The following is a 20,121-nucleotide window of genomic DNA, read 5'->3' as shown; positions in this document are numbered from 1 at the left end:
TGTATAACTGGGAACTGCCTGGTTTTTTTTCTGTTGAAAAACCAGATGGCTCCGGATAGCTCCGAACTCCGAAGGTTTTTTGTGTTCCCTGAAAGTTTTGAAAAATGGAGCTATCTGGTCATTGCAAAGACCCCTTCAAATGTACTGACTACTGGCATATACATGTCACATTGACAGAGGCATATTATAAAATTGGGGGAGGGGGTCACAAAAAAAATGTGTTACTATAATACATACTTATTATAGAGACATACAATTTTATTTATTTTATTCAATAAAACAAATTTTATAAAAGTCTATTATAGCTAAATACCGTATTGCCTATATTGAAAGCTCTTTATAGAAATGTTATACTTGGGCTATATATTTATTATTTTTAATGATTTTTTCATTTCCACGTCTTTAAATCGTTATCGATAGCAAAAACGAAGGAAACAATAAAATTTACCATTGCATTTACCATTTTTGTTTTTACCATCGAGAGTCTCGGTAGTAAAAAAGTATATAATTATGGTGCAGAATGAGATGGTGGGCCCATTGTGCTCTCTTTAAATACTTCCCTGAACATGGACCTTTAAAATAAGTTTATAGGGTTAACTGACTAAGGTATATCGAATATAGATAATAAAATATAATATTAGAACGGATAAATATTAACACGTTCGGATTTTACTGTAATAATTTTTCTTTCTGCCTATCGACTCGTTGATTATAACTTTCATGATATAGATCGTATTATAGGTACATACCGTGCACATACAAAGTACCTACAGACGCCTGACACGTGTCCCTGACTTACATTAGGTATAGGTACTCCTTTCATTAATATTAACCTATTACAACTATTGAAATTCCCTCCCTGCTTCTACATTCCAATATAACTATAATATATAGCCATCGCTCGACACTCACACTTTCCCGCACGTGTAGGTAGATACAATACATCATAGTATTGTATAGTATCATTATTTCCGACAGTCTAACCTCCACAGGTCTAGTAGATATAATAATTATGACATGACAGTATAATGTATTGACATTGGAATTTGGAAACTAGCGATTTTCAGAGCCTATGCTTTATGTAATCTACATAAGAAAAAAGACTTGGGAAACAAATCGAACTTAAATGTATCTATTAAAACTAATTTTATCGGCCTCGCAAAAATCCATTGAAAAAAGTTGCACCCTTCTCCAAAACTTATCAGTGTTAGAATATAAAAAATATATCAACACAGTTTTATGGTACAGACATTTTAAGTACAAGTTTGAACAAAATTAGAATAACGTTAATACGCTATGTTAGTTACTTAATACTTCGTTTTGATTAAAAAACATTATTCGTAGCGAATTTACGTAACATAACATTTTTACAATATGCAATGAGTGCAACCATAGGAGGCACTTGGTCCTAATTGGTGGGGAGGGAGGGGGGCAAAAAAGAATCACAAATTACTGACCCATTTGAAATATTATAAGTTTTCCCTCTCAATATTTTTTCTGTGGAGGAACCGCTCCTCGTGGCCCCCTCATATGACACCTATGCAGTGCCAATGACATTTTCAAGATATTTTGATTAATTTTAACCTATCTGTACCATGGACTGTACTCCGGTCTCCGGCAAGGTAGTATCATTGATTATAGAATTTATTTATTTATTCTATAATCAATGGTAGTATCAATAAATTATATAGTTAATAGTCTTAATATAGTCTAGAATATGATGTGATAGAAGTATTCAAATAAACAATAATATAATATTTAAATATTGATTATCGGATTCAAATTTAACACAACCATTACAGTCACCCACTATATCTCACTTTTTAAAAAAATTTTCAAAATTTCATATACTTAATGGGGTTATATTTTCCGGGGTTCTTCTTTCAGGGTTATTTTTTTCGCAGTGCTGTTCGGAGGAAGGCTCAATAAAAAATTGAACTCGCCTCAATTAAAAAATTATTTGGTGTGCCCGCAGAAATATAAATTGGGTGGGGGGGGACAAAGTCAAAAGTCTTATAATACAGCATATATATACTATAAAAAAAACCAAAAAGATTCAAATTATTTTATACCTCATAATATTGAAACGACTTAATTGCTTTATGTTTATACTATATATACATACAATTGGATTTTATTTTTTTATTTTTTTCCTGGAGGTAGTTTTTTTCTTTTGGTCCGATTACTGAGTAATATTTAAACATCTTAACATCTTAATAAAACTCTTGACGTGTTTGTTAAGTTTTTTTTATAATATTGTGATGATGCGAATTTATAAATATTTATAAAATTATAAAATATGATGTAATCCGTAATCGGCCGATTATTTATAGTGTTGTTGATAAATAATTCGACCGCGTCCGACAGACCACAGAATATTATAATATTATAATATATATGGAATTTCACCTATTTTGTGGCGGTACGGTAAATGATAACGGGTTATCATTACGGCGCAGTTATTCTTTTAAGGTTTTTTACATTGATTTTCGTTGCGACGTCGACGTCTCGTCGTCTCTCCAACCGGCGACCCTCACCGCGCAACCAGCGCTGAAGTGCACAACGTTTACCGTCTTGTCGGTCGTCGCGCCCGTGTCCCCACGATACCAGTGACTGTCGTTCGCGCGCGTGATAATAGCGTTACACTACACCGTTTTCGCTCCTGTCACTCGCCGCAACTCCATCTCGCCCCCTCCCTCACGCTCACTCACTCTCTCTCTCTCTCTCTCTCTCTCTCTCTCTCTCTATCAATACACCAGCCTGCTGCTACACATTTTCCGTTTTTTTTCCACGTCGTTTTCGGCTGGTCCAAGGACTTCCGCGGCCGTCACCTCGCCATACGTAGTACGTACGTATGCACATTAATAAGCGCCACTTCTTTGCGCGTAATTATTCACCATAGTTCATTATCCGTCACGTTGCCGGTCAGTAGCGCAGTTCGTGGTATCCGACACCTATTCCCTCCCGGCACACAGCGCATTATTCACAATAATATTCGTTCGGTGCTCAGTAGTCCACGACACAGCTGTTCGTCCGGTCGTGTGCAGTGGTCGTCCGAGGAGATTTCAGGCAGTAGCACACCTGAACCCCATGTAGGTAGCTCGCGCCGAGACGGTCCGCCCGAAAAGGATTTCGATTTTTTTTTTTGCAATCAGTTCCCTTCTTTTCGCGCGTCAACGGGCCCGCGACGACGACTACACGCTTGCCACAGCGGACTATAATATACATCATCGATCCGGCGACACCGTCGTCAGACACGGTACCATCGATCTCGTCGTCCGAACGCAGAAAGTAAGTCACACCGAATTCGTAAATCATAACCTAGTTTTTTTTTTTTTTATGTAATCCTCAACTACTGTTATCAGACAGTTTCTCTCGCTCGTCGTCCGTCGCACGACGCATCACTCACTCGACTCCCTCTTCCACCACTCCAATCGTCTGGGCGTTTTTTCGACGATCCTGACCCAACATTACGCGAGTTACTGCAGTTATTAGTGTTATCCTAGGTCAAGGTGACATTAACATAAATCATGTCGGATGATCCGTGTCCCTGTCCCCCTACGAGCAAAACCCATTTGACCCACTGCTGCAATAATTAACTCGTCGTTTTTTTCCTTTCCCAGTCAACTACCTCAAGTAGGTACTGTAAAAATGGGTTTAGAATTGCATACTTATATTATACCACTATAATTTATTACCACAATAAAACTATGTACCTAAGTTACCTACACATTTAATACATTCAGACATTTACACTTTGTATCATATTATTATACTTTGGACCTTAGGTAGAGCCTACCTATATTAGTGTGCCCTCTTTGTTTTTATTATTGTACGTTATAATCCGCAAACCTATAAACAATAACTAATATGTTTATATAGGTGCATACATTGCGTAATACATGTTGCACTTGGTTAATATAGGCCTCTTACCAATCACCATACCTACGGGGACCACGGAAGACTAATAAATTTAATTAATCTGTGGTCTGTGATGAGGACCTATATAGTAAATGATAGTGCAAAAGTGTTATTATTCTGAATTATCAAGAAACTTAAGAATGTATTTTACTAATTTATTCTGATTTCAAACGAGTAATTACTAATTAATAATTATCTGATTATTTCTACAGTTAATTATTTAATACTTTTAGATAATTGGATGATAACATTCTAAACTTGATAACATTTGTCAAATATAAAATATTGCTCAATATTAATTCCTGTAATCTAACATTTTGCTTACATTGATAAAAAAGAAAAACTGCTAACTAGTAGGTAGTTATTTAAATTACTCAATTATAAAGTAGGTAGTTAACTAGAAATTATGGTGACATGGTATGTGGAAAAATAAATACCAACTTATAAAATAATCAAAACATATTAAAACATAAATGTGTTTTTTAATTTAAATGCAATTTAATATCAATATAACTTATTAAATTATTTTACCCCTAAATGACATTTTGTCTTTAAATGAGAAAAACTAAATGTCCTTGTACCGCTTTCAATTGCCGTTTGGCTTTGTACCAGAAAGTGTGTTGTTAAATATTCTATTTATAATTTTACTATTTGTCTTACATAAAATTATAGAACAAGCATATAAATCTCATGTGTACAGGTAATTTAAACTTGAAATTCATGAAATTGAAGACAATACATACAATTAGTTGTTATTTGTTATTGCTTAATGTCTCAGTTTTTACACTAATTTTGCTCTCTGGTGGGTTATGTACAAACCAAGTGTGAAATATTGGAATATCTGGATTATAATCATGAATGTCGTATTTTGCATATTTGCATTTACATAATATATAATATATATATGTTAGATATATACCTAGGTATCATATTATAAATTCATAGGTTAGGTTAGATTAGGTTTTGAGTTCATATTTTATTTTCATTTTTTAATTCATTTTGAATTATGTTTTAGAATTTATTATTTATTACAAATTATACAGAACAGCCATTTTTAGCTTATAAATAATAAATAATTACAAAAATCTGCAAATTACCTCTATTAACAATACTTAGGTAGGTACTCTATAGTCCAATAATTTAGCTGCTTTAACAAATCAAAGAAAGATTTCTCATTGTTATTGCATTTATTTTTCAGTCCCTAATAATAGAACAGGATATCTTATTTGTATACTTTTTTACAACTTATCATAGCCTATCACACTTTTTTTCTGATTTAAAATACAACATTTGTTTATTGTAATAACATATACTTACCCTTTATGTACCTTTTATTCTATAAGTAAATGTATTAATCCCACATTCCACATATAGTAGTACTTATAAAAATTGTCATGGATAAAAGCCCCATAAATTAACACACCACTAAAAAAGGCCATTGGCAAGCGCCATACAATTTTACTATTTTATTTTTTTAAATTATTTCGTTGATTATAACTCCAAAAACACTGATGAAGTTCTACGTATTTTCTTGTACTGAAATACCAATTTGTCAATAATACTATGCTGTTGATAAGTATTTTAACATTATGACTGGTTTAAGCAAAGTACAGTTTACTTAATTTATATTGGTAAGTAAGTACTAAGTACCAAACAATATAAATTAAATAAAATATCAAAATGCTTATTTATAGTTGGGTAATAAAAATTGCAATTTATTGATAACCGATAGATGGTCCATTGATTGGTGTAGATATTCATCCCCCTTGTGTCTAAATCATTACATAAGATTACACTTGGGCTATGAAAAAGAAACAAAATTAATAAGAACACAAATAAAATGTAAAACTCATATAACTTCAATTTTGAAGTCAATTAAATGGAGAATTATAATTATAACATTATGTTATACTTTATTTGATTAGATAGATGAACAGGTTAATTGGTCAATTATCATAATATGTTTTTTATTTGTGATTTTATTTTTCAAACATATCTATTACTCTTGATTACTTATAGTTATTACATTTGTATCAAAAAAACTTCAACAATCAAAAATAAATTTAACAAATTTATTAATAGATACATTTATTTATATTTATATTTACCTACATTTTTTTTGATGGATTTTGTATTATTGGGCTTTTTTTCACAGTTCCATAAAAATATTTCAAATTTTACAAAATTTTAGTTATGGGTTGGTATTTACATTTTATGGATTAAAAAATGTATCAATACTTAGAGTATAAACCTAGAAACCTAATTTTACCTACTATCTCTTTGTGGAAGCTTTGTGGTATAATTATTATCAATTTAAAATCCATATTTTGTATGTTTTGTACCTAATGAAATCATTTTTGTAAAAGTAAATGATCTTGCTTATTTAATAATTTTTAATAATAATCAACAATTACTAACCTACTCAATTTTGTGTGGCAATTTTAAAATACCTAACATTTATTTTAATTTTAATATTCACATAAAACTCATATTACACAAATCATATAATTGGTATATACCTATATGTCTTGAAGTATTTAAAATATTTATGCATAAATTATGTTTTGTTTAATTTTTCTATCTACTAACATCAATTATTGAATTTGTTTAGGAAAAATGCATCGAGCACAGTCAGTTGTAAATCAATTAGTTCCTTGTGTGCCACAAATCGTTGGCAGACAAAAATTTGCGACATGGTTAATTGGACCTAAATCTAGATCTCTGATAAGAGCTACCCAATCATTACCCGTTACAGAGAATAAGTATTCAACTAATGTTAACCAAGAGCAATTTCTTAATGGTACTTCAGCTTCTTATATCGAGGATATGTACAATGCATGGTTAGCAGATCCTAAAAGTGTCAATGTTGTAAGTATATATGTTTCGATTTATTTAAAATTTAATATTTTTCATTACTTATTAATTGTTATGTATTTTTATAGTCTTGGGATACTTTTTTTAAAAACTGTGATGCTGGAGCTCAGCCAGGTGCAGCATATCAGGCACCACCATCATTGGCTCCACCAGGAAAAAATGAAGTATTATTGTCTAGTTTATTACCTGGAGGACAAAGTGCAGCAGCTATTGGTGGAGGATTTAGTGAAAAACTTATTGACGATCATTTGGCAGTACAAGCGATTATAAGATCATATCAGGTATAATATTTTATGTTATAATAAGTTAAAGATTTTTAATTTATAATATAAAATATTAGATTAAAGTTTGATAAAAATTGTATTATAACAAGTAAATGATAAAATGTATTTATTATTATTATATGATAGATATGCAATAATACTAGTATATTTCACCTGGTCCTCAAAAATATTTTCAGATAATTGACAAAAAGTATACCTAATATCTTAATATCCTCTTTAAAACGTCCTACAAAATGTCTCATATAGCAATCATAGTCTAGTTTACACATAGTTTATACATGCTCAATGTCTGTATGTATGTAGATCTTCACACTGATGTATATTGACACACAAACCTAATCCATGTGTTTTAGGGCCTTGGGATATTAGAATTAATCCAACATAAAAGTAATATCAGAAATACCAATAGTGATTAATAAAATTGTGATATTTCAGTTGTATATTTTATAAAAATAAATATTTATAAATTTGAATAATTCAAATTTAATTAGTATATTCTATATTAATTACTAAACATATTTAATTTTAACTTTGGGTATCTTATTTTACATTTGAATATGAGGTATATTTAATATATTTCGAGATTTAATGAATGCCAATTGATACTGTATTTGATATTGGAGATAGTTGTTATAAAATTACATTATTGAATTTTTTAACTTTGAAAATGTTGACTGATATTTTTCAAATGTATATCTTCTATCTTAATTGATTGTAATAATATTTGTTTGGATAAGCTAGACATTATAAATATCTAATAAGGAATATATTACCTAAGTTTTATACACTATAGGTTCGAGGTCATTTTGTATCTCAAATTGATCCCCTTGGATTTACAAATGCAGATTTGGTAAAGGCTCGCAAAAAAGGTAGACCTCATGATGTTGTTCTAAGACAACATTCAATTGGTAAGATTGGGCTAAGAATGTAAATAGACATTTAAGGTATTTTTAAAAAGTTTTGTTTTTATGTTATCAGTACTAGTTTCTGGTGTGTGCATGTCTAAATTGAATTTTTCTCTTAACCTTAAGTGACTGAATTATTGATTATTAATACTAAAAATATTATTAATTTTGACCAATTTCATAATATAATACCAATAGTTCATATACACACACATTATACTAATTTCTATACATGTATTAAATCTTGTATTGGTTTTTAAATATTTCTAAAAATACAGATTGATTTATTTATTGAGATGAGATAGGACCAAAAATTAATGAAATGAATACAATATTAAACCAAGGCCCATGTATTTGCAAGTGGTATATAATATTATATCTACTTTTTTTTATATATTGACAATATTAAATATCCAAAAAAAAAAAAATATAAATAAATATATGATAAATCATTAACACAAAATTAAAAACATGTGAAATAAGTTGTATTTACAAATATTACATTTTTTAATTTTAAAAAATCAGTCAGTTGTATTAAACCTTATGACTATCTCTAAACTCACAGTTAATTAATATTTGTATTGTTTTTGTATATTTTTGTTTTTATAACTGTAATATATTGATCAATTTAAAAGAGGGAGAAATTATTTTTGTATAGTTTCCTTTCTATGTTGGACTTATTGATTGATATAATATTAATTAAATTAGCGTGTTTAACAATAATATAGTTTAAAGTTATATGAAAAGTTTTTGTAATTAATTGATTTTAAATATTAAACTATGCATATTAATGTACATCAATATCAATATCAATTTTAATATGTGCATTGTGCTACAATTTTTATATTGCAAATTTAATTCAAATCATATTATAATCAGATTTAAAATCTTTAATTTACCAGTAATTTCAGTACAAATTATTGTATCTTATAATAGGCATAAGGTGTGTACAATTTAGTTAGGTACATTAAATTGGGTACTTATACTATTTATTTGTTTTGGATTTTTCTACTGCTCATATACTTTGATAATTTACTAATTATTTATTACTCTAAAAGGTTTGATAATTAGTTTAAAATGTAATCATTTAATATAATTTTCTAATTTTTACTAATATTAATTGTATGGTTGTTTTAAATAAAAATGTTTGTGCTTTTTTTTGTTTGTCGTCCTATTAGATACGAGGACATCATATTGCACGCCTTGATCCTTTAAATTTAAGTAAAGTCGACCAAGATGATAGATTTCCTCAAGAGATTTTATATGGTTGCTATCCTCCATTTGGTAAGTAGTACAGTCTGCATTGTACACTAAAATTTTAACTGCAATATTGTGTTTGTTTATTAAAATTGTTTTGTGACTACAGATTATAGCTAATTTTATTTTTATAATATATTAATAAATAATAATATTTAGTATATTTAAATGCGTAATTTGCATGAGATTTTAACTAATTTTTTAGTTTATGTAGGTAATATTCATATAAATGCTAATGTATTATGTAAAGATAAAGTATATTACATTCAAACTTTCATTTAATTAGCCCTGAATACATTATAACATTTATATTAGGTACTGTAATTATTATAATAACTAATAAGTATTACAATTTATAAAATGTATTAATAACTTAATTTAAATTTCATGCATATGATTGATTTTTAAATTTTTTTAGATAATATATAATATTATATATAGATTAGAAATGTAATATGAATACCTATTCATTCTTAAATATTTAAAGAAAATAAACATCAATAAATTTATTAGACTACTTATACAGTTATAGCTTATTAAATGGACAGATATACATTACTAACTTTAAATATTAAATTTTTGTTCTATTTTTAGGTTCATTTTATTAATTCTATGAAGTGTAAACTAAGAAAGTATATATGATTTACATAACATAAATGCAAACAATTTTATTTGTTTTTTCAATTTCTGCATTTTGTTATTAACACAAATTATTATCCATGTTATTTTCTATTTTATTAAAAACATGATCCTAAAATTTGCTTTTTGTTGTTCATTGCTGCTTGTATTGTCAATTTTGCTTTTTCATACACATTTATAGTTTAACTCCAATTGTATGATTACAAGTTAGTATCTGTCCATTAAATTTCATTGTTTACTACTACTCATGACCCTATTCTTGTAAATTAATTATTAATTAATAATGATACATTTTATGTATCTAGGGAGAGTAATTTATTTAGAAAGAACTTAATCAACATTTATTTGTTAAGATAACACAAGATCACACTCTTAAATTATAAATTACTCATGATTTAAATAGTTTTGAAAGTAGAAAAATCTGTTTGATTAAAAGTCACTAAAACAATTTCTATTATTTTGTTTAACATTGTAGATTGATAATACATTTTAACTTAGTGTAGATATTTTATCAATTAGAATTTGTTTTAGTTCTTATAATTTAATACTTAGTACACTAATCCTTTACTTATCACTTAAAAGCACTTAATAGAAATAATTATCTTCTTTTAATTATTTTTATTTTTCTCTAATTAAGTATTCCTAATTTTAACTTTAATTAAATAATTATTGATGTTTCCTTCCATTTTTCTCTGCCCTATATATTTCCTTTTAGTTCCTTATACATTCTTATTCCTATGTCTTCTATCACTTGTTTCATGAAGTGTTCTAGGCCTTTCCTTTCTAGGTTTCTTTTACATTTTTCCCTTTATAATTATAATTATCCGAGGACTTTTTCTTTTTAGATGTTCAGTCAATATTTTTCTCCTTAAATTCAGTCATAGGCGCCGCCAGAAATGTTGCCAGGGGGTGCATTGTGTATAGTATACACTGATTTATAAATCATGCTTAAATTACGTAGGAATATTTTTTCAAATTATACGACAATATAAAGTTATTTTAGTTTTTTTCGATAGTTTTAAAATAATGCAAGCTATTAGAAAATCCTAAAAAGACTAGATGAGGATACCAAATTTATTGAAAATGCAATTTCGGAATTTGGGAAAATCCTTGGATCCTACAGTTATTATTTAAAAAAATAGATATTTATTTTAAAATAAAATATTTTTAATACTACTGATTTTTTTTAAATCTCAATCTTTTTTTAATGCCAGGGGGGTACAAGTGCACCATTTTGCACCACATTTGCTTTGCCCATGACCTCAGTGTATTTCATATTAATTATTGAATATTCATCCTTTTAAAAACCAACATTTTTACTTTTTTTATTCATTGAATTTTTAAACACAACTTTTCCAACACCATACTTCAAAATCCTCTATTTTAAATTTCTTGGCCTTCATTATAGTCCAAGTCTCTACTCCATATTTTAAACCTAATTAACATTTTTAATTTTTGTTGATTTTTGGACTTGTTTTTTTTTAAACTGAGAGTTTATTTGTAGGCAAACCACCCGATAATACTACATATTCTCAACACCTACAGAATAAAGTAGCCGAATTAATGGGTATGTAGTAAGTTTGTGCTATTTATACATATATTTTTATTATTATTTATGCATGCTCAACATTATTGATGACTTTGTGTGTGTTCTGATTGATTTTTTACTAACATGACTATTGATTAAATTTTGTGTGAATGTAAAATCTCATCATTTAGGTGCACCCACACTTAAAAAGATAATGTATTTTCCATTTTTTTATTATTACTATTATTATTTTAAATGTTATTTATTTGAGTTAATACAACTTCTTTGTTTCATTAAATAACAGAGGAAGCTGATATGGAACGTGTTTTTAAACTACCGTCTACAACGTTTATTGGTGGCAAAGAAAATGCATTACCATTAAAAGAAATTTTGAACCGTTTAGAAAATACATATTGTCGTTCAATTGGTGTTGAATTCATGTTTATAAATTCATTGGAACAATGTAATTGGATTAGGCAACGAATGGAAACACCAGGCATAATGGAAATGGATAAAGATCAAAAAAGGCTTATATTAGCCCGACTTACTCGAGCCACAGGGTATAAAACCAATTTATTTACTAGATAAAATAATAGCTAATAAAAATTTCCAATACTTCTAATTGATTTAACATGAATCTATTTCATCCATTGTAACATAATATATATTTTTTTTTTATTGTTTGAAATGTTTGGGTTTTTTTTATTAGATTTGAATCTTTCTTGGCTCGTAAATGGTCGAGCGAAAAACGATTTGGTTTAGAAGGGTGTGAAATTTTAATACCGGCCATGAAACAAGTTATTGATAAGTCTACTGAGTATGGTGTAGAATCAGTTATTATGGGTATGCCTCATCGTGGGAGATTAAATGTTTTAGCAAATATTTGTCGTAAACCTTTAAGTCAAATATTTACGCAATTTGCTGCGTTGGAAGCTGAAGATGATGTAATTTAATATTTAATTTATAGTTTAATTTTGTATAAGAAATGATTACAAATAACATAAAAAGTGAAATTGTTTTTAATAAACATTATTTTTAGGGATCAGGAGATGTTAAGTATCATTTGGGTACATACATAGAACGTTTGAATCGTGCAACAAATAAGAATGTACGTCTAGCTGTTGTGGCTAATCCATCACATTTAGAAGCTGTAGATCCAGTGGTACAAGGGAAAACTAGAGCTGAACAGTTCTACAGAGGAGACGGTGAAGGAAAAAAAGTTAGTATTATAATTTAATTATAATGTAAAAATTAAAAACAGGTAAATGGAACACATTATTTTTATTTAAAAAAAACATTATTTACTATACTATTATTAAAGAAATATTGACTTCTTGTGAGTGGAGTGGATGTTGTTTTACTTATAAAATTCAGTATCATATTCTTAATATGGTATAATAAAAAATTTAAATTTGAATATAAATTTGTTAATCCTTATTAATTTTTTTAATGACAAATTATAGTTCTATTGTATTTATTATAACTTTATACTATTATTGTTTTTAATTTAGGTTATGTCTCTTTTACTTCATGGAGATGCAGCGTTTTGTGGTCAAGGTGTTGTGTATGAAACATTCCATTTATCTGATCTTCCCGATTATACTACTCATGGAACAATTCATATTGTTGTTAATAATCAAATTGGTTTCACTACTGATCCGCGACATTCACGATCGTCACCGTATTGTACAGGTAATGATTCCAAACAGTAAAAAATATATTATTGCTTACATTTAAAAAAACGAAGATATTAAATAATTGATTCAAATTCATTTATACCATAAATTATTACACCATAAAAAAAAATTAAATGCTGTGGGCGCTTCAAGTACATATTTATTTTATGAATTATGTTTTGTAATTATATGGAACCCTCACCGCAAGCAATATGAATCAACTTGAAAGAGTCCAACAAAAGTTTTTGAGTTTTGCAGCATATCTATTAAATATAGAACACAGACCTCATGTTTATGATACAGTAAAGATAGGTTAGGTTTACAGTCTTTGGTCAATAGATGTATCACCATTAACAAGGTCTTCCTAGTCAAACTCATCAATGAGTAGATAGACTGTCCTGAACTTCTATCCAAAGTCAACTTTAAAATTCCCTGTGTCCAGGTCCATTCTTCCTATCCTTTCAGTATTCCACTGTGTACGACAAATTATTCCCATAACAAACCACTAAATAAGATGATACGTATTGCCAATGAGGATCCGTCTATTAGTTTTTAAGTTAAGTTTGTAATTCTTTTCTTTTGTCTTATTTTCTTCTCTATTTGAATTATTATGTCTACTACACATTTTGTATTGTACTTATATTATGTTAAATTTATATTCTGTGCTTTGGGCTTAAAATAAATAAATAATATGGTTTTAAAATTGCATTTAAAAATGATATCTAAGTATATTATAATTTATAAATCAAGTATAATATTGTTTATTATAGATGTTGCTAGAGTTGTAAATGCTCCAATTTTCCATGTAAACTCTGATGATCCCGAAGCAGTTATGCATGTCTGCAATATTGCTGCTGAATGGAGAAATGTTTTCCATAAAGATGTTGTCATTGACCTTGTAATAATTTAATAATTAATAAATATTTGTGTTCTTACTTAATTTCTATTTTCAATTAAAGGTAAGTTACAGAAGATATGGTCATAATGAAATAGATGAACCCATGTTCACACAACCTATCATGTACAAAGTAATAAAAAAGACTCCACCAGTTTTGGACAAATATGCAGCAAAATTAATTGAAGAAAAAGAAGTTACTCAAGAAGAAGTTAAGGTAAAATTAAATTAAATTAAATTGAATTAAGCATTTTAAAGTAATAAATATGTTAATATCATATCGTTTAATGTACAATTTAAACATAATTTCACAATATTCTTTAGGACGTTTGGGATAAATACGATAAAATTTGTGAAGAAGCTTATACTGCTTCACGTAAGGAAACTACCATTAAATATAAAGATTGGTTAGATTCCCCATGGTCCGGATTCTTCGAGGGCAAAGATCCATTAAAAGCCTCAAAGTCTGGAGTAAAAGAAGAAACATTAATCCATATTGGCAAACGATTTTCGTCACCTCCTCCAAATGCTGCTGAATTTGTTATACATAGAGGTACTTAAAAATTAGTTATTACTTATTTTTGTTGTATAATTTTTTTGAATGGTGTTTTTAGAATTCATTAATTTTATTAAAAAATATATTTTATGTAGGTACCACAAATGGTTTGAATTATTAAATTAAGGTTTCACTAAAATGAGACAACATATTAGTATAAATTATACTATTAAATATACATAATTTCATTTTAGGTATTGAAAGAATTTTAAAGGCTCGCATGCAAATGGTTGAAAATCGTACTGTTGACTGGGCATTAGGAGAGGCAATGGCTTTTGGATCTCTATTAAAAGATGGAGTTCATGTTCGATTAAGTGGACAAGATGTTGAAAGAGGCACATTTTCCCATCGACATCATGTACTTCATCACCAACTTGTTGACAAAGCCACATACAGACCTCTGTGCAATTTATATCCTGACCAAGCATCATATACTGTATGCAATAGTTCTTTGTCTGAATTTGCTGTGTTAGGTAACTATTTCATTATTTTATTATAATAAATATATACAATGCATACTTTAATATTATTCTTATCTCTTATCATTATATTTTTATTCTATGTTGGGTATGATAAAAAAAATATTGATAGAATTTAATTAAAATATGTAATTTTTCCATTTAAGGTTTTGAATTGGGATTTTCAATGACTAATCCAAATGCTTTGGTGTGCTGGGAAGCTCAGTTTGGTGACTTCAATAACACTGCTCAATGTATAATTGATCAGTTTATTGGCTCTGGACAAGCTAAATGGGTTAGACAATCTGGTCTTGTTATGTTACTGCCTCATGGTCTTGAAGGAATGGTAATATTTTATAATCGTTATTGATGTTTATGTATAAAATTTAAATGAAATATAATTATTTTTGTGCTTTTAGGGACCGGAACATTCATCAGCCAGACTTGAAAGATTCTTGCAAATGAGTTCTGATGATCCAGATTATTTCCCTCCAGAAAGCGATGAATTTGCTGTACGCCAATTGCATGATATTAACTGGATTGTAAGTATTAGTTTTTATAACTAAAAATTTTTTTTTAACATATTTTTTTTTGTTATTAAGGTTGCAAATTGTTCTACACCAGCTAATTATTTCCACATACTTCGTCGTCAAATTGCCCTACCGTTCCGTAAACCACTTATTATGATGACTCCTAAATCTTTGTTACGTCATCCTGAAGCTAAGTCTAGTTTTGATGAAATGAATGAAAACACTGAATTTTTGAGAATAATCCCTGAAAAGGGTACTGCAGCTGATAATGCTTGCAATGTTAAACGATTAATATTCTGTTCTGGACGAGTATACTATGATTTAACCAAAGCAAGAGAAGAACATAATCTTGTGGATACTGTAGCTATTGCTCGAGTTGAACAAATATCACCATTCCCATTTGATTTAATCAAACAAGAATGCGCCAAGTACCCTAACGCAGATATTGTATGGTCACAGGAAGAACATAAAAATCAAGGACCATGGCCTTATGTGCAACCAAGGTTTCACACAGTATTGAACAACACCAAAACTATTAGGTGAGTTAACTTAGAAATTTATTTGGGAATATAAGAGTTATTTTAATGAAAATATAAACAACTATGAATAAGTACAATAGTAACTAGTAAGACACTCAATTATGTGCAAATATAAACATATGTTTGGTAATAGTGTAATGATCAGGATTAATAGCAGTGTTGAAAAGGATTCCTGGAACAAAGTTTTAAAAATAAAGACAAACAAAGAAGAAAGTGAACAAGTTCTTTTTTTTTGAGGAGCGTGGACAAAAATCATAGTTCTTTAAAATTTTAAAAACATAAACTATACCTAATAAAGTTTTCTTTGTTTTTATGCGTTAATATGTAAAAAGGTATTTTTAGTTGATTTACATTTAATTCATTGATTGTTGTTTGAACCTAATATTATAAATGACATATTATTCTAAAATGTCAATTTTTAAAATAACTCGGTGAAAAAAGGAACCAACATTGGAATGAGTTCTTTTTTTAGTGGAATTGGAATTGGAGTGAGTTACTTCTTTGAATAAATAATTGGATCTGGAATTAGTTCATATGTTAAGAAATAAACTGGAAACGGAACAAAATCTTTTTAAAAAGGAACTTTCCCAACACTGATCAAGAGTTCTATGTTTTGAATTTTGATTGGATTTATTATATTATAAAAATATTACCTTCGTAAGAATACAATTAATTTAATAAAAAAAACAGTATTAAAATTAATATTTTTACAAGAAAAAGACTTTTCAATTAGTTTATGACTAATTACATAAACTTTTTGTTCACTAATTGCTTGTCTGTCTATTTATATTTAAATAAAATAAATTTAAAGAGAGTATGCAATATGCATAGGAAAAAACAATAGTATTTTGTTATTTGTGCAGGCCATCTGTTAAAAATTCTGACGGATTTTTTTCACGAATATTTTCTTTGCGTTCAAATGACGGTGTTACAAAAACAAGTTTATCCGACCAGAAAAATCCAACTCAAAGTATTAGGTGAGATAATAATAAATAAATATATTTTAGATTCTGAGTGGGCGAGAAAGAAATGTATTGGTCTTAGAATGATGGAATGATGTGTTTTTTTTTTATCTGTCATTACTTTTTGCTGCAGTAACCAGGTTTCCGGTAACAAATTTTATCTAAATAGTCATTTAAAAAGTATGAAATTCTCAGTACTATTTATGATTATTCTATAAAACAAAGGAAAATAGGAATATTATTACACCAGTTTTTGATAAAAAAGATTCATTTGTTTTTTTGTAATAATTTCTAAAGCTGAAAGCTAGAGACTTGAAACTTTTGACAAATATTTATACTATAATTTTCCATAGGTGGTAAAATATTATGGCTCTTTTATAGCTGTTTGAAGATATTTGAAATATGTGACTTCTTTAGTTTTATTAAAAAAATTTATTGATACATTTTTGTTTCGAGGTCAAAATGATTGAAAATTAAATAAAGTTTACTCATAAGTAGTTCTAACAGTAGTGAAACGATATTAAAATACATCTTCAAAATTTTTTTATAAGCACTTAAAGTTTCAATTTTGATGTAATTTATCAAAGCCATAACAATTTTCATATTATTTGAAACACTTATTTTTCGTTTAAAGATCTAATTTTAACCAACTTTTTAGTTTTTTGATTTTAGTATGAACTACTGATGAGGAACTTTGTATTCAATTTTCATGATTTTGACCAAATGTTAGCTTATTAATGAAAAAAAATAATTGTGCCCACATATTTTAAATATTTTATAAAAACAACAACTTATGTGGGGTCTTGTACTAGAGACTTTTGACCCAGCCTAAAATAAACTAAAAAAAAAATAAGGGAAGAAGGTAAAATCCCCTCTCCTGTATTGTAGGTTGTTGAATGTACCCCACTACCCCGTCATTGAGTAAGTCACTATAATGTGTTACAATGAAATTTCTCTCCTCAGAATCTAAAATTAGAATTGGATATTATGAATATGATGGTTGTTTTTATTAACTTCAGTGAATACTCAAAAAAATGTTGCCATAATTAAAAATTATAAATATGAACATAACATAGTTATGTAGTATAGGGTGTTTACATGTAAAAAAAACTGCATAAATATAAAAATATATAAACATTTAAAAAGATAATGTGTATAATGAGTGCTTAGATGATATAATAATCTTATATGATGTGTGTGCAAATGAGTGTTTTAACTTGATGTATACAAATCAGTCAATCACCATGATTTTATTGATTGTCCAATCTGACAAGGTGCTTATTTTTTTTTTATTAAAAATTGGTCACATATAATACATATGAAAAATGTGTTTATTTATTATATACAATTGAAAATTATTGTATTTGTTTTTATAGTTATGCTGGACGACCAACAGCAGCATCATCTGCAACTGGAAGTAAAATGCAACATTTAAAAGAACTAAAAGCACTTCTGGACCGGTCATTTGCAGTTTAAAATTAGTAAAAAAACATAAATAAATTAAATGTCAACATAATATCCAAGTATGTGGTAGATGTTAATATGTTAAATCAAATTCTCTGTATTTTTAAAACATAATATGCTAACATTTTATGTATGATTCAACCTTATACATACATTGTATTAAAAATTGTTAATTTATTATTTAATAAAAATGTTATTAGTTTTTAATTGTATCATAGTATTTGATTTACAGCTTAAAATATAAGGTTTTGTTTAACTCACTTAAATATTATTGATTTTATAAACCATGATTTGTTTTTAATTTCTTGGACAGCTTTATCACCATACCTAAAATTTTTAATATCTACTATAAACTTTGTTTATTTAATTCACATAATGTTTGCATAGCAAACCAAACTAAATTATGTACTTATACCATTCAATGTGAAAGTATTTGTAAGATAGTAAATATTTAAATTGACTACCAAAAATGTATTTAGTTAACTGAGTCTTCAGTATTGTATGTTATGTTATATTATTATGGTAGTCGTTAATAATTTAAATAATTTAATGAATTTGTACCTACTGCAAAAGTATTCTTTTAAACAATCACTAATGTTATTGACTTAATGCACCAATTACCTACGATCAACTTGTATGATTAAAGCTCTATTGTGTTATTCGTTAAAATATATTTTGGTCCATACTACAGACTTTTCATTTATGTGTTATATATTTATATGCTCCACTAGAGTACTTGAACATTCTGGAAAGTCAAGTTTTGGTTCTTCACCTTTGAATTTTTAAGACGTTTTTGTTTCAAATTATTACCCGGTAAGTTATCTCTATTATTTTGATGTAAGTATACTTTTAGTATAGTTGTATAAACATATGTTATTTAGTAATGAACCTTGTACTTGTGCTAATTGCATACCTACTGGCTACTTCTATTTTTTGTACCTATTGTGTTAATGCAAATAATATTTTTGTGTACAGTTTATATTCATATATAGCTTAAGAACATAATTAGAAAAAAATATAACCTGTTAATTCAGTATGAAGGTCTTCTGTATGCAGTGAATAGTCGGTAATCCTGTCACATTATTGATATGGCCAATATTGGTAAGTATATAACTTGATATAGCAATCTTGTAAACATTAATCACTTGTTCGGTAATTTAGAGTGACATATAGGTGTCATTGTTGAATTATACATTCAGTTTGTACCTATTTATTCATCAATACTTAAAAGGAAAAACATGTGTATAACTTTAAATTATTGACACTTGCGACTGACAAACATCGGGCAGGTAGGTATACAGTATAATGATTTATTTTGTTCGGCAATAAAAAATAATATTTAAGGTTTACAAAAATAAAGTAGGTAGGCAGGTAGTAGATAACATTAGCTGGTATATAGTCAATATGAATTATCGTGTTTTATGATTAAGTACACTAAAATCGTATTGGACTGGTTTATTTAGTATTAACATAACGTGGGGATGGAGGTTCAATATTTAATATTTGAGTAAGCTTTTAATACTAGGGGGATTAAGGTTTGTTAATTCTCGGTCGCGTAGAGTTGCGTCAAATTATTCTATCGTTCAGATGTATTAATATTATTTTAGTACGAATGTGGTGTTATAATAACTCG

General features: G+C 27.9%; 1 protein-coding gene across 6 annotated transcripts; it reads left to right on the top strand.

Moving 5' to 3' along the window:
• Window positions 1-2,714: 2,714 nt before the first annotated feature.
• On the top strand, window positions 2,715-19,187 carry LOC111035683 (2-oxoglutarate dehydrogenase, mitochondrial). 6 transcript variants are annotated; one of them, XM_022317392.1, is made up of 18 exons: window positions 2,715-3,291; window positions 6,533-6,789; window positions 6,864-7,076; window positions 9,163-9,268; window positions 11,385-11,447; window positions 11,713-11,968; window positions 12,118-12,352; window positions 12,448-12,627; window positions 12,920-13,100; window positions 13,855-13,982; window positions 14,044-14,196; window positions 14,304-14,532; window positions 14,730-15,008; window positions 15,161-15,339; window positions 15,413-15,535; window positions 15,596-16,062; window positions 16,926-17,039; window positions 18,401-18,500. In XM_022317392.1, exons 2-18 carry the CDS (start codon window positions 6,538-6,540, stop codon window positions 18,498-18,500), a joined length of 3,258 nt encoding a protein of 1,085 aa, XP_022173084.1. In that variant the 5' UTR covers window positions 2,715-3,291; window positions 6,533-6,537. The 6 variants fall into 6 exon arrangements, with proteins under 6 accessions (XP_022173084.1, XP_022173086.1, XP_022173087.1 ...); XM_022317394.1 differs by lacking the exons at window positions 9,163-9,268; window positions 11,385-11,447 and adding an exon at window positions 7,873-7,987 and having other exon boundaries at window positions 2,716-3,291; window positions 18,401-19,187; XM_022317395.1 differs by lacking the exon at window positions 11,385-11,447 and having other exon boundaries at window positions 2,717-3,291; window positions 18,401-19,187.
• Window positions 19,188-20,121: the final 934 nt, after the last annotated feature.

This window comes from Myzus persicae, unplaced genomic scaffold, assembly GCF_001856785.1.
Source record: "Myzus persicae strain clone G006 unplaced genomic scaffold, MPER_G0061.0, whole genome shotgun sequence".
Taxonomy (NCBI): Eukaryota; Metazoa; Arthropoda; class Insecta; order Hemiptera; family Aphididae; genus Myzus; species Myzus persicae.
Note: the sequence above shows the minus strand (reverse complement) of the source record. Positions and strands in the feature narration are given on the sequence as shown.